General features: G+C 36.3%; 1 protein-coding gene across 1 annotated transcript in view; it reads left to right on the top strand.

Annotated features, from left to right (window-relative positions):
• The window catches only part of SLC41A2 (solute carrier family 41 (magnesium transporter), member 2), a 156,479-nt gene extending 146,176 nt beyond the window's left edge, over positions 1–10,303 (top strand). The window contains exon 12 of the mRNA XM_011935311.1: positions 9,370–10,303. Coding sequence (XP_011790701.1) covers positions 9,370–9,555 — 186 coding nt within the window. The 3' untranslated portion in view covers positions 9,556–10,303. The remainder of the gene's footprint in view (positions 1–9,369) is intronic.
• The last annotated feature ends 5,347 nt before the right edge of the window (positions 10,304–15,650 follow it).

The following is a 15,650-nucleotide window of genomic DNA, read 5'->3' as shown; positions in this document are numbered from 1 at the left end:
ACAGCTGTACAATGTTTCTATGTTTTGTCATTACAAAAGTATTTAAAAATTAAAAACAATTAAAAAGTTTATAAAGTAAAAAAGGTACTGTCAGCTAAGTTTAATGATTAGCAAAAAAATTTTTTATATATTTAGTGTAGCCTAAGTGTACTGTATTTATAAAGTCTACATTAGTGTACAGTAATGTCCCAGGCCTTCACATTCACTTACTACTCATTCACTGACTCACCCAGAGCAACTTCCAGTCCTGCAATCTTCATTCATGGTAAGTGCCCTACATGGTGTACCATTTTTTTATCTTTTGTACTGTATTTTTACTGCAACTTTTCTGTGTTTAGGTATACAAATACTTCCGGTTCCGTTACAGTTGCCTACAGTATTCATTACAGTCACATACATGCTATATAGTTTGTAGCCTAGGAACAGTAGGCTGTACCACATAGCCTTAGGTGTGTGGTAGGCCATACCATCTAGGTTTGTGTACATACACTCTCTGATGTTTGCACGGTGATGAAATTGCCTAACGATGCATTTCTCAGAATGTATCCCCATTATTAAGCAAAGCATAATTGTATAGGGGAAGATGTGCATAGGTTATATACAAATACTACAACATTTTATGTAAAGGACTTGAGTATCCTTGGATTTTGGTATCCTTGCAGGAGGGGTGTCCTGCAACCAGTCCTCCCATGTGGATACCAAGGGACAACTGTCCTCAATTTGGGATTGTTAGACCACATAGGTAGTTGGATCCTGGCCCAAATCCATGTAGTGGTCACCTGTGGTTATAAATTCTTAGGGGAGACTTTTTTCCCACCATGTTAGTACCACAGTCAGATAAGTTTCTTTCCTGCTCCTTCTGCAGGGGCTGGTTTATTTCTTATTCAGAGGTGCAGCTTTTTATTTTACATGAAAATCTTCCATTAGACTCTCTACCTGAGACAGGCCTTGCTTTTGTCTCCTGTCTGCTGTGCCCTGTGCCACCATCAAAACCAGCGGAGGATGCCTCCATGTCCCCTGCAGAGGCAGAGGGCACAAACGGCCAGGGCAGCCGCCTGCTCAGGATCCTCATAGTCTTACCCTGGCGTGCTATTTCCCTTTGTTTTGGGCCTCCGAGGATTCCTTTCCTTCATGCAAGCTCAGTGATGCATTTTAAAAGATAGTTTTTGTATTTTATTGAACGTTTTACGTTGTTTTCTGTCGGTAGGTCATTTGGGGTATTTTGTTTATAATGCTGCTAAAAATGGAAGTTTCATCTGGGTCTTTTTTGTGTTCTTATTTTTGGGGTTGTGTTTCTATTTTTGTTTTTTTTGTATCTACAAGTAGAAACACTTCCTTCTCCTTTTCGGCTGCCCCCCATCAGTGCCCAGCAAGGGTAATGTGGTATGGGGGAAGTAGTGTGGGCTTTGGAATCAAACAGACCTGGATTTGACTCTACCACTTGCTAGCTGTGTTACCGGGCAACCACTTCACCACTCTGCATCTAAATTTTCCCTTCTGAAAATACAGATAATAATACCCACTATAGTACCCAGGAGGAAAAAGGTAATCAAACATTAGTTTTCTTTTCAACAACACCATTTATTTCCCACCTTCCCCCACCTGCCACCCAGCAAAATAGTTCAAGCCAAAGAAAAGATGCTTATATCTGAATATAAGAAGTAGACTGAATTCCTGTTGATTGATAATCCTAAATTATTCTTAGCAGACATTTAAATATTAGATTTTAATGAGTAGGGTTTCCAGCCTGGAAACCTGGATTAGGGAAGTGTATTTTTGTAGGGGACCTGAATTCAACCTTTGTAAAGTTAGGGGTTAGGAAGAACTGTATTAATTTGCTACTTCTCGGGTTTATTTGTATCATATTTCTAAGCATTCCTCTCCCAAAGAAATCATCTTTCTTCACACTATACACAAGGTGGTTATTGGCAGTTGAGGCATTAAGGGGATGCTAACACAAGGGAATGTTGATTCTAGCTCAAAGAAGGAGCCGGCTGAAGGAATCAATATCGTCCAAAGCAAATATATATTTTTGTACTTTATATATTTATTTAAATTCCAAGAAATACATTTAGAACATGCATAATTAGCCGAGGTTACAGAGTTGCCTTTTCAAAAGGCATATTTACCTAGAGAGGTTATGCATATTTCATAAAGAACAAACAGACAATATAAAAGCACAGTCTACCCTTGGTGAGTTCAATGTGCTTTCCCAAGGAAAAGCATCCATTCCTTAAATTATCATTTAGTTTTAAAACAAAAAATGTTGCATTTAAGAAGTGTCTGCCACTTATTGTCATTTTAATAATTTATTACACAGAGAGTTCCAAAGAAACTGATATCTTTTGTTAACTTGCAAAAAATGCATAAATTTAAACCTGCTTGAACTTTGTCATCACAATACCTTTAAAAATAAATTGCATGGGAAGAGAACTTTACTCATATTGTATAAATAAATGTGCAAAAGCAGAGAGGGAATATCACAAAGGTGAGTAGAGCAATTTCTGCGTAGTTCGCAATGAAATTTCTTACCCCTGTAATTTAGAGCTAGAACAGACTATGAAGACATAAATTTATTCGTTTTAAAGAATGAGGGATCAGAGAAGTGATAAATCATATAACTGATTAGTGTTAGAAACCAGACTTCTATTCCAACAATCTTTTAAATAAAGTCCATGAATTCTGAGACAGTGTAATAATTGATGTATCAGTGATGATGGCACCAATATTTACTGAGTACTTACTCTAAACCAAGCATTTGCTTAGCCCTTTACATATATTATCTTGTTTAATTTTGGCAATCAGCCCATCGGGTAGGTAATGATAACCCCATTTTACAGATGAGGAAATTTTCACTTGTTGACAGTAACAGTTATTCAGTGATAGAGCTTCTTCAATAGCAAACATTTGTTTCATTTGTCATGTATAAGTATTTTGCTGGAAACCAAGGGATCAAACAGAAAGAAGACATGGTTTGATACATTAGATCCCTACAACCTAACATGTAAGATGTATCTGTAAGATGAGTATGTTAAATGAGCAGGGTTTGTTTGTTTGTTTGTTTGTTTGTTTGTTTTGAGACACAATCTTGCTCCGTCACCCAGGCTGGAGTGCAGTGGTGAGATCTCAGCTCACTGCAAGCTCTGCTTCCTGGACTCAAGGGATCCTTCCACCTCAACCTCAATAGCTGGGTCTACAGGGGGCTAATAGGGTATCACTTTGTTGCCCAAGCTAGTCTCAAACTCCTGGGCTCAAGTGATCCACCTGCCTTGGCCTTCCAGTGTGCTGGAATTACAGGCATGAGCCACCATGCCTGACCGAGTAGCTTTCTTATGTTTTGACCACAGCACTTGTAAGAAATATGTTTATTCTGAAACATATACATACATAGATAAATATGTGTAAATTCATAGCTAAAACAAAAGTTTTATGAAATACCCTTACAGTGTTACTTTTTTACACATGTTACTTTCTATTCTAGTCCATTCTATTCTATTTCAATTTTTTAAAAGCCAGTTGTGACTGGGTGCTGAGGCTCAAGACTGTAATCCCAGCACTTTGGGAGGCCGAAGTGGGCAGATCACCTGAGGTCAGGAGTTCGAGACCAGCCTGGCCAATGTGGTGAAACCCCATCTCTATGAAAAATACAAAAATTAGCCAGGCTTGGTGGTGCACGCCTGTAGTCGTAGCTACTCAGGAGGCTGAGGCAGGAGAATCACTTGAACCTAGGAAACAGAGGTTGCAGCGAATTGAGATTATGCCACTGCACTCCAGCCTGGACTACAGAACGCGACTCTTATCTCAAAAAAACAAAACAAAAAATCCGTTTGTATTTATATGGATATATACATATATATTTAAATTGTGTGTGTGTGTGTGTGTGTGTGGGTGTGTGTGTAAAACTCTAACTACTAATAGTCCTCCAGAGTTCCTTTAGCTATTTATTTTGTTATTTATCCCCACATTTTGTTTGGATTGCTAATTTTGCTTTATTAACTTAAGAAATTATCTATTGACGTCCAGTTGTGGTAGACGAGGATTTTGCTACCTTGCCCTGTGCCTTATTTCCCCACCTTCCATCCTCCTAGTGTAGTAATGCCCAAACTTTTTTTTAATAAATGGTTTTATTACTATGACTTATAAATGTCATTTCTCACGGAGCCATGTAGTGTATTCTATCTTCTTTCTCTTTATCTCTTTTTAATTTTCTTTTGGAGATAATTACCATATTTTTCCACCTGCATAATTTTCTACATTTCTGAATTTTTTATGTTTTTTTTTTTCTTTTTTGAGACAGAGGCTTGCTTTGTCACCCAGGCTGGAGTGCAGTGGCATGATCTCGGCTCACTGCAACCTCTACCTCCTGGGTTCAAGTGATTCTCCTCAGCCTCCCAAGTAGCTGGGATTACAGGCGTGTGCCACCACACCTGGCTAATTTTTGTATTTTTAGTACACATGGGGTTTCACTATGTTGGCCAGGCTGGTCTCAAACTCCTGACCTCAGGTTATCCATCTGCCTTGGCCTCCCAAAGTGCTGGGATTACAGGCGTGAGCCACCATGCCTGGCCTGAATTTTTTAATTTCTTAATTTTTTTTTGCAAGTGCTCCATCAACAGCTATCACATGCCTAAATTAGTGTTTTGCCCCTCAAAAGTTTATTATATCAGATAATTTGCCCACTTGCCTTTATCATGGAGACCTAGTATCCAGAGCAGTCCACTCTCCTGCTTTAGCTTTGGTGCCCTGGCCACTCCACAGCTGTCATCCTGGAACCTTCTCTCACTGCTCTCTTATGTTGCCTCTTCCATTTTCTGAATTCCATTTTTCTCTCGATTCAAGCCCTCATTTTGCTTCAACACATTTTCTAAAAAGTTCCAAAGAAAGAGAACATGGGAGAAATATTTTCTGAGTACATGCAAGTCTTAAAAGGCCTTTCATTTACTCTCAACACTTGATTGGTAAATTGGGCACAGATGTATAGATTGGAAATATTTCCCTCTCAGGATTTTGAAGATGTTACTCCTTGTCTCCCAGTGTTGCTGTTGAAAAACATCAGATTCCTATTTCTTCATAACCTGTTTTTAAAAATCATAGCAAATCTTTTTTAAGTTCTTCCAATGTGCCAAACACTGTTCTAACCATTCTGCATTATTTAACATTCACATCACATCTCTGTCTTGAACAGGGAGGAGACTGAGACATGGAGAGGTTAAGTAACATGGAAGTAGGGGTGGGCTGTTGACTGGATGCTTTACCATTAATGGACATGGGGACTGGCCATTTAACTGGGGGCCTCCAAATGTGAGCATCTACTCTCCTCTCTTCCTGCCTGTTCTCAGAACAAAATATGAATCTGGAGGAATACTCTTGTTAGGTATGCAGACTCTCAGTTACTCCCGATTCTCAGCTAGTACCTCATAGTTTCTAGTGTCTTTGAGTCCTGAGTCTCTAACACTCAGTTTCTCCAAAAAACATCCTTCTATTTTCCTACATGGAGAGGACAGTTTGCAGAAATGGTGAATGTGGAGCTAGCTCTACACACAGACATTTAAGTAATCTTTTGGCCTCAGCCTTGCTTTCAGCCTCAGCACTATCTGGTACTTCCAAGTCCAAACCTTTCATGGATTCTACAGGACATACTGACTTCTTTTCTTATGTGTCCCTCTCAGTAGATATTCTAAGTTGTAGCTCATGTGGCCCTGGTCAGTGAGTTATACCATTAACCCAACTGTTTATATTTTTAAAAATTATGAAATATAAACATACAGGAAGTAATGGGAAATAAGATAACCATGTATTTACCACTCAGCTTTATCAATGATCTGAAGCAACTATTTCAAAATAAATAAAAATGCGTCATATATATGGTTGGTAACTCCCGTGTATCCCTTCTTGAGCTCACTTCATCCCTCCCTAATAGTTATCAGCCTTCTAAATTGGCATCTATTCTTGCCATTATACTATTTATTATACTGTTGCTACAAATGTATATATCTATAAATAACATAGTTTTATACTTATAAACTTTATTAAAATGATATGCATAGTCTTCCACTTTTTTCATTCAACTTGTGCTTTTGAGATATATTTGTGTTGATTTATATAGTTCATTTTTCATTTATTTTAGCTTCTACGTAGTGTTTAGTTGTGTGACTTAACAGTGAATTTAGCCATTCTGTGTCAATTTTGCTCTTAAAACAGACATGTAGTGAATATTCTTGCACATCTCTCAGTATGCTTTTATAAGAATTTCTCTGTATGGTTTCCATAAGTATACCAAGATACTGGTCTTCTCAGTCCTTGGGGTAGCAACAGACCTAGAGTCAAGCAACAGACCTAGAGTCAGCAAAGCCCCTGAGCTAGTATCCTTTGACCATGAACAATTTTATTTTTCCCCAGTGGCACAGAAAGAAAAAAAAAAAAATCATTATTTCTGTATAGGAATGCTGAATTAAGGAGATGCACATCTTCAAATTTAATACATATTACCAAATTGTTCTCCAAAGTAGTTGTACCAGTTTATGTTCTCATCAATGTAAAGTTCTTTTTTACTAAAACAAGGTACTGTAGTGATGGTTAAGAACATTGGCTTTAGTGTTGGACTGGGTGAGTTTGAACCAGACTCCACCTGTAAGCGGTGTGATCATGGGCAGGTTTCTTGGACTTTGCCTTAGTTTTTTTGTTTGTTTTAAGAAGGTTGGTTTTATTTTCTGGCAGAATCTTTTAAAATATAAAACAGATAAAACACATTTCAACCCTGCAATCTGCCAGCAAGTTTTTATATGTCAGAGGATGAGTGGAACATATGTGCTGTGTGACAGCTACATAGCCACTTAACCTCTCCGACTCAATCTCTCCAAATGAACATTAGCAATAGTAAGCCTACCTACTTCCTGAGAATGCGGCAAGGAGTAAAACATCAACTAAATAGGCAATAAAATGGGTTGAGTTGTGTTCCAATAAAACTTTATTTACAAAACAGGTGGCAGATTGAATTTGGCCCATGGGCTGTAGTTTGCCAACCTTAGTCTAGAAAAATCATTCAGGGCAGATATTATACAAGGAATTACTAAATATGTACGTATCATATATAAATTTGTGTATATAAGTATATATTTAACACATTGTTAATATGTAAACATGTAATATTATAATATAGAATATAAATGTATTCATTTATTTTTCTTGCTAATCCCAGAGAAATTAGCTACCCTCATTCTTTTAAAAATGATTGTTTCCTCCTGTATATATTACTTATTCGATCAGCAAATGTAGTTATTAAACCTCCATATACTTCAGTAATTTTGAGTTTACTACATAACTTGTTCTATTTATAGATAGCCAATTTTTTTTAAGTTCTGCTTTTGGTCTTTTTTTCTTTAACCTAACACTCTACTCTCTGAAGCAACATATTAGAAACCTAATGTCTCCTGACATAACCTTTGTCTCAGGTTCACCTCTCCCACCCTCCGTGCCTGGGACAAACAATTCTTATTCTCATAGGAATCTCCTATATGACACTGTCTCCAGCTGATTTGCATTCCATCAATCAGATGTTGTCTACTTTTTAGGTTAGTTACTTTGCTAGGTACTGAAGATGCAGGTGTGAACCAGTTTCTCTGAAAGTAGGGCATCCAAAACAGAGTCTAGATGTGGCCTGGCTCACTGGGGGTCCCATGGATGACTCTCTGTCTCTCAGTCTGTGCATTTTGCTTTCAGTGATGGAACTTGACATCATGCTGCCTTTTTGCCTTTCCTTTCATCCCCCTAAACCAAGGCTCTTATTAGTTCAAAGTAAGTTTGGCAAATATTAGGCCCCATATTTTCCTCAAATGAGAATAGCTAGGCTCAGAGTAGTAAGAAACTTACCCAAAGGCAGAACTGAGAATCAAATCCAGATTTCATAACTTCCAAGTCCAGGATTCTTTCTAATATTTCATGCTTCCTCCATACCCAGAACAGATTGTCCTGGTAAAACTTTATGTGATTCCAAAACAGTCTCTACCCTTGAAACACTAATGAAGAACTGACCACACGCAAAAGACAATAGGGCTTAAAGTACAACCTCTCTCTGACAGATGTCCAAAGGCATGTAAAGTTCATGCATTTGGAATAGGTACATGTCTTCCTACGTTTGGACAAGCCACTCTCCTTCCTGGTAAAGGTGTTAGAGCTAAAATGATAGCACGCAGCAGTTTAGGTCCCCAGGCAAATGCCTCATCCCCATGGCCTACTTGCCAGGTTAGTGAAAGGTCTATTGGCCTAGACCCTAGACCCTAGACCTGGGGTGGGCTTCCTCCTGCACATACCAGGTGTTCCCAATACCTGAGGGGCCACAAATAGTAATAAGAATAATACTGTTAAAATAGACATTTATTGAAAGGTTATTGTGTGCCAGGCACTGAATTATTTAGTATATTATTTAATCCTCACAACATTCTTACGAGGTAGGTACCATTTTAATGTTCATTTGGATAAACAGAGTCAGAAAGGTTGAGTAACTTGCCTACAGTCAGCTAGTAGACAATAGAGAAGGGCCGTAAAGAAGTGCTTTTAACCACTGTGCTATACTTGCCAACTTGTCCAAAACCAGTGAACATTATTCTTTCTAGTCCCAGATTTCTTTCACTGCTTCAGGGATTTGAAAATTAGAAAGTCTCCCTACTCTAGGTGGATCAAAGAAAAAATCATTTATCTGGTCCCCAAATTCAAAGCATCACAAAAGTCTTTATATTCCTGATATTCTAGAAAATATTTATATATAACACCTTCATGTTTGAATAGTCTTTTAAACTATTTCCATTTTATGGATATATCTATGTCTGTATCTATAACTACATAGATGAGCCATTTCTAAATGCATTTACCTTCTAGTTATTGGTCTTACTACTGAACTGAAATTTTCCTTGACAAGTCACAAATGGCCTTATAGTTAGTAAATGAATGGTCAGTTTTCCATCTTTATTTTATGTGATATACCTGCAGCAGGAGACTGTTAAATAATTCCTTATTTTAATTTTTATTTTCTTCTTCATAATGTCATCCTTTTTTACAGGTTTATCACATAGAAAAAGTCTTTTGGAAACAGTACAATGCTATTAAAATATCAAAATTATTATGGCTATTAGGCTAGAATGAGATCTATATGAAAAGTTGAAGAAAAATTTTAGTACCTGTAAACATACATGCTGTTTTCTCTCTTGTGAAATGGAGATATTCTTGTCAACTAAATATTTCTTCTTTTCAAGCATGGTTCTTGACTTAGACATATGTGGTTCCTTCCAGAAGTCAGTGGTTTAGGCTTGTGGCCATGTTTCATGGGCTAGGAATGTCCAGGCAGCAGGAGTAATCTCTGGTGTTCTTTTCTAGGTATTTACCTTGTTGTGGATTGCTGACTGGATGGTCCATCACTTCTGGAGGAAAGGAAAGGACCCGGATAGTTTCTCCATCCCCTACCTAACAGCATTGGGTGATCTGCTCGGGACAGCTCTGTTAGCCTTAAGTTTTCATTTTCTTTGGCTTATTGGAGATCGAGATGGAGATGTTGGAGACTAATAAATTCTACAAACTGCTCTCCAGTTACCAAGGAAGAAAATACACGATAACCACTTATAGCTCTTTTTCAAAACTCTTAAATCAGTGGTTTGACTTTTGCCAGGGTACTCTTCAGTTGGCCCTGATTCAATTAAATGGCCTTAATTTTTTTTTAAGGAATTTGCGTCAAAACCAGAATGAAGAGTATTTGTGCTGCTTTTCATAGAATAAATAATTTGACATAGACATAGATATAAGCTCCAGCTCTGAAATTAATTAGGAAAGAATATAGGATGTTTATAGTGAATAATTTTAAAACCACACAGCAGAAATGTACTTTATTATTTAATTTGTAATGCAGGATTAGAAGAAGCAGAGCTCTAGTTTAGCCTTTCTTGTCTCACAGATGTGCTGTATCCCAGGCATACTATAAAACGAAGGGTGCCCAACCAGGCTTTGAATCGTATTAACATTGCCCACCTGTATGCTGAGGATAAATTTACCAATTGCTCATATTTAAACTGACCTAAATATGTTTTGCTGAGCATAAGATAAACTCACTTTTACCTCCATCTAAAATTACCCTGTGCTGATGCCAATTCAATTTCATTTCTGCAAGTTCTTGTCAGGCTAACTTTTAAACATCTAGTGATCTTGAGAGATTGTTAATGAGAGCAGTGGGTTATTTTTTGATCGTTGATTTGTTGGAAAAATGTTGATGTGTTTTAAAAAATGTAATCTTCAAAAGCAGAAGATAACCTGAGATGCATTTGTAGAGACAAGACAGTATGAGAAATTTTGTGTGTGTGTGTGTGTGTGTGTGTGTGTGTGTGTGTGTGTGTGTGTGAGAGAGAGAGAGAGAGAGAGAGACTTGATGAAGAACTAAATCTTGGATTGCTGATAGCAAAGATCATAGTGCTGTTGGAATATCAGCAATATAGTTATTCTTAAACACATTTTATTGACATGTTTTTGTCATTTGGTCCAAAAATTCTGCTACTGACCAGAATTTACTATTTGTTACCTATATTCTTTTCTTTTCTTTTTTTTTTTTTTTTGAGACAGAGTCTTGCTCTGTCACCCAGGCTGGAATGCAGTGGTGTGATCTTGGCTCACTGCAACCTCTGCCTCCTGGGTTCAAGTGATTCTCCTGCCTCAGCCTCCTGAGAGCTGGGATTACAGGAATGTGCCACCACGCCCAGCTAATTTGTTACCTACACTGTAATTAATAATTTCTTATTTTAAAAAGTGGTACTATTTAATATAATCAAGATAGGAGATTTAAAATGAGCAAGTGATTCATTTGCTCTTTTAAAGAAGCCCGTGACTTACCCTTTTAAAAAAGAAGTTGGTGGGTTACCTCAATTATTCATGCTTAAACTATCCAGTTGTACAGGCTTATTTCTATATGGGACCCTATCATATATATTTCTCAAATATTTTTTTCTAAAACTCTGGCCTATATTCTAAACACTTGACCAATACCTTAGTTATTGAATAGGTAACTATTTTTAAAGCACGTGTAGTTCATTTTTTAAAATTCAATCTTAAGACCATTAGATATTTAATAATTTAAGCTGATAAGGGTATCAAAATGCACATTAACTTTGATCATCATGATTTAAGTTGTAACTTTGTGTTATACAAATATTAGGTTGTTTATAAATATATTGGGAAAAGTATTCTTGTTAAGCTCTTTTAAATGAGGGTACTGTGGTTTAGAGTTATATATTTTTGCTTATTTTTAAACTTTATTCCATTCTGCCTTATAATGAAACTTTTAAGGCAGAGAACTGAACTAATTATAGAATTTCTCCTTTGGAGAGTTATAATGTCACATAGTGAACATTCTTATAAAAGAAAGAATAAGTTTAAGTTGATGAATATTTAACTGCAAAGATTTTTTACTTAAAAAAAATCCATGAATAATATCTTTGATTTTATTGTAAAGCATTTGTAAATTATTTACATTTTGGCTGTATGATTCATAAACATTTACGTTTCCCAATGATTTCTATTTTGATTTTTTAAAAATATACAGGGCAAGCTACATTTGAAAAGCATTAATCAACAACTTTATTGCATTACACATTCCAGTACACATTCCAGCACACAATATCATTTAATACTCACAGTAGTACCTGTGAAATATGTCAGATGGATGTTCCTATGTCTATTTTACAGCAGAGGAAACCGACATTCAGAGAACTTGCATTTCTAAGATTGTACCACTGCAAAATGACCAAATTGTGAACCTAACATCCAGGTTTTCATAATGCCAGTACTCTTTCTATGACACATTTATGACCCTCCAAATATACCAAGACTCCCTAACTACTTCACCGAGAGGAAGCCAACTGGAAAAAGAGAATTTTTAAAAGTACAATAGAGTATTACTACATCTTTTCAATTTCAGACAAAGAAATCTCCATTTATTATATCCTGATGGTGAGTATTGCCAGCTTGAAATTATTCATATTCCTAAGACAAGGAAAATACAGGTAAATGAAAATATTGAAATAAAGAACAATGCCTTAATTTGTAAAATCTATCATTGCTACCACCCTGCCCAGGTCTGGCCATTTGCCATAAATGCTGTTAAATAAATATAATGACTGATAGAGTTCTGTCTCCTTTCTCTTTTGCTACCCAACCTTGGTTAGAGCAACCAAATGTCTAAAAGGCATATAATAGAAGAAAAAAAAAATAAATTAGTCACCAATTCACCGATTATAAAAGGGATGTATATTCCTTTAAATTATGACTGACCTTTTGAAAGCCTTCACATAAGTAAGCAACAGATAAAATGACTCATTTACCCACAACAATCATCTAGTATTAGTCTTAAGTAGTGTTAATTCACTTTTTATACAACATAAAAACTTCTGCTTTCCAAACTTCTTTTCACTAATTTATCAGCCACTTTATTTATACACAGATAACACTTTTAAAAACATTTTTCTTTCTTGCCCATTTTTTTTCTTTCGAAAATAAAGTTTCTTAGAACCTGATAAAATGGAAACTTATGGTAATATATTTTCTGGGAGATGTCCAAAAATTCCACACCATAAACTATCAATGATGTAGCCAAATAAAGGCCATTCAAAAAAATCTTTCAGTAATTGGGCTTCTTGCCTTATATCTATGGTATAGTGTACCCATTTATAATGGGGTTCTGCCATCTTCCAATTGTTTTAAACTCAAATAAGAATAAAATTTAAGAAATAATTACCCAGTCTTGTTATGCTTGCTTCTTGATGAACTAGAGAACATCAAGCTGGTGTGGAAATCTCCCAGAGGAGACTGGGGTAATTTATGTATACATAGGATACCTCCAATGCATTGCTTTACTACTTTTTGATGGTCAAATACTCTCCTCATTTCCTCACTCCTCTCATTATCCAGCTTACATTGCTTGGTTCATCAATCCATACATCTGCAACTGCCTCTCTCATGCTGGCAGGACAGAACACAAACTCTGGATAAAGACAGCTCTCTCTGTTTTGCCTGTACCTGAGTGCTCAATATGGCTCATGAAAAACACACACCTCCTCTGACAGATGTTTAAATTTATAACCTCAGATATCAAGTTAACCCTCAACTATCCGGCAACCTACTGTATTTCTCTAATGACTTTACTTTCTGAGACAGGTCTTTGTCCCCAGCACTTTACTGAAACCAAACTTGTTGTCAACCTAGATAGTAAACAGAGATAAGGTTTCTAAAAGAAAATGATATTCAGGAATAGTCATTGTAATGTGAATACACGTGCCACAGTGTTCTCATTGCATATGAACTACCTGCATATTCAGGGAGGTAAAGGAAGGAGGATGTTTTTAAAGAAGGATTATGAATTATTTTGAGATAATTATCCTTGGCTACAAGGATCAATAGCAAGCATGATGCCAGTCTGAGGTTGAACAGGCATTTGCTGGGCAGATACTCTCACAGAAGTATTTTTTGTGTGTAAGGTTGCAATGGCCTTTGTATGACGTTGTGGTTTTTGCAGAGTCTTTTGTGATGGTTTTTGTTATTGGGCATTTATGCATGAGAAACCTTTCTTCACAGCCTTCTCTGGCTCTATTTGTCAGAGTTTTATTAACACAAGTGACTCCATTATGTTTCTGACAAGTTTCACATTTCCCCCTTTTGATCAAGATATTTCTCCAAAAGCATCACTGACCAACCATCCTGTATTCAGGTGTTGATATCCCCTGGTGCCAGGATGGGCCTGTCCTGGGTTGCTGATCTGGTCCTATGTTAGAGGAAGTGAATGGTGGCTAGGAGTCAGTGTCAAAACCCTATTATCCACATTTGAGCAACAAGGGAGGTTTGCAGGGAGTGGATCTCAGGCTAAGTCTATCTGGAGTCCGTTATTAAGTTCAATTTTTTCTGTTCCATAGTCGTTTGCTGTTATCTCAAGGTGCTGGGCCAGCATTGTTCTGTTAGGAGTTCTACTTCTGCAAAAATTTAACAAGTAATAGCGCAAACTTTAAAAAGGAAATAATAGTAATATGAAAATCCCAGTTTGCATAATGGTTTTGAGCTGTGAATCTAGGCTTAAAGGCAACCAATTGAATGAAGCAAATGACCATAGGGAATTAGGTAAGACCTGTTGTAACCATGTGGCTATGTTTTTATTTTGGTTATATGGGTTTCAACTTTCCCAGAGGGATTTATCCAGGTACAGCATGTAATATTTGCAATAGCACAGACATTTTCTTATTTAGCCAATAAATAATATAGAGCTATTCATCATCTAGTATCCCATGACTGAGCTGAATTAAAGCAAAAGGTGAGCACTAATTGTATTAAGGATGTTGCCAAAGTCACCCAATAAGTGGGCTAAGGAATCTTTTAGATTAGTTTCTGTCTAGTTACTGGCAGAAGCTATTGATTAAGAAATTTAAATTACACCATTATCCTGCCAAGTGAAAAAGGTAGCAGTAAGGGAGGTCAGGGTCTTGTTATAATATAGAGTCTTGTGCCAATGTCTTGGGAAAAGCTGTCTACAGCATGAAAATGTCAATTTCTTATCCTGTTTGCAGTCTGAACGTCTCTGGTTATGGCATTAGGCAGTTTGGTGAACTTTTTGTGTGGCCCATACATCAGGCACAAGACTTGTTCCTTAAAATGTATCATTTCAGCTTATAGAGATTTAGGAACAGAGCAGTTCCTGTTCTTAGTAATTCCATGGAAGAAAGTTGAATTAGAAGAATATACAAGAATTCAGGATCTAGTCTACTCTATAGGTAAATAAGAACCTGAAAACAATGCACAGAGCTACAATCTAATAGCAGATGTATTATAGCTTTTTCTTTATAAACATAACTTTTTCTGCCTATGTTGATCACACAGGAACCTCAAATTTAAAAACCTCTTGAGGAAGCCAAACTAAGGAAGACTTTAGATGTTACCTACAGTCCTAAGGCTCCTGAGCCTGCCAGGAAGTGAGTTTTTATTCACTGTAAGGCTGAGAACCCTTGAAGTCAGGCATTCTGTGCACATTCTCCAATCTATATCAGTCAAAACCTTGGTAATATAACCAGTGTTTTCATTGTATACAGTTATAGAAAGCAGATTTTTACTGAATTTATGCAAATAACCATGAATTGTTCCCACATTTTGGAGGCATCAAGTAGGTAGAAAAGCAAATGCTTCCATCTTTGTTCACACAAGTATACTTTACCAAATTTCTGTAAACTATGGATAGCTTAAGAAAAAAAAAGTTCCTTAAATCTGTAAACTATGGATAACTTAAGAAAAAAAAGTTCCTTAAAAAAAATCCTTAAATAAAACATTGAAGAACCAATAATGTTTCAAATAAACATAAAAACATCTTCATCAGTTACTTAATCTTATGTAATTAATTTTTGTCTTGCTAGATCTTGATTATCGGTTTTATGAACCCATCAGTTTCTTCATTAGAGTTTTGAAAATTTTTAATGTAGTCTATTGATCCTACAGTTATTAGAAATCTGTATTTAAGAGTACTTGTTAGAGTATTTTTCATGAAACTAATTGCAAATGCTTTTGGAGAAAAATCAAAACAATAATTGCGAATGACAGAGACTTACAATAGCCATGGTTTTTTTTTTTTTTTTTTTTTTTTTTTT

The sequence above is a fragment of the Colobus angolensis genome, unplaced genomic scaffold, assembly GCF_000951035.1.
Source record: "Colobus angolensis palliatus isolate OR3802 unplaced genomic scaffold, Cang.pa_1.0 Scaffold10, whole genome shotgun sequence".
Lineage (NCBI taxonomy): Eukaryota > Metazoa > Chordata > Mammalia > Primates > Cercopithecidae > Colobus > Colobus angolensis.
The sequence above is the reverse complement of the archived record's forward strand: the minus strand, read 5'-3'. Positions and strand labels throughout refer to the sequence as shown.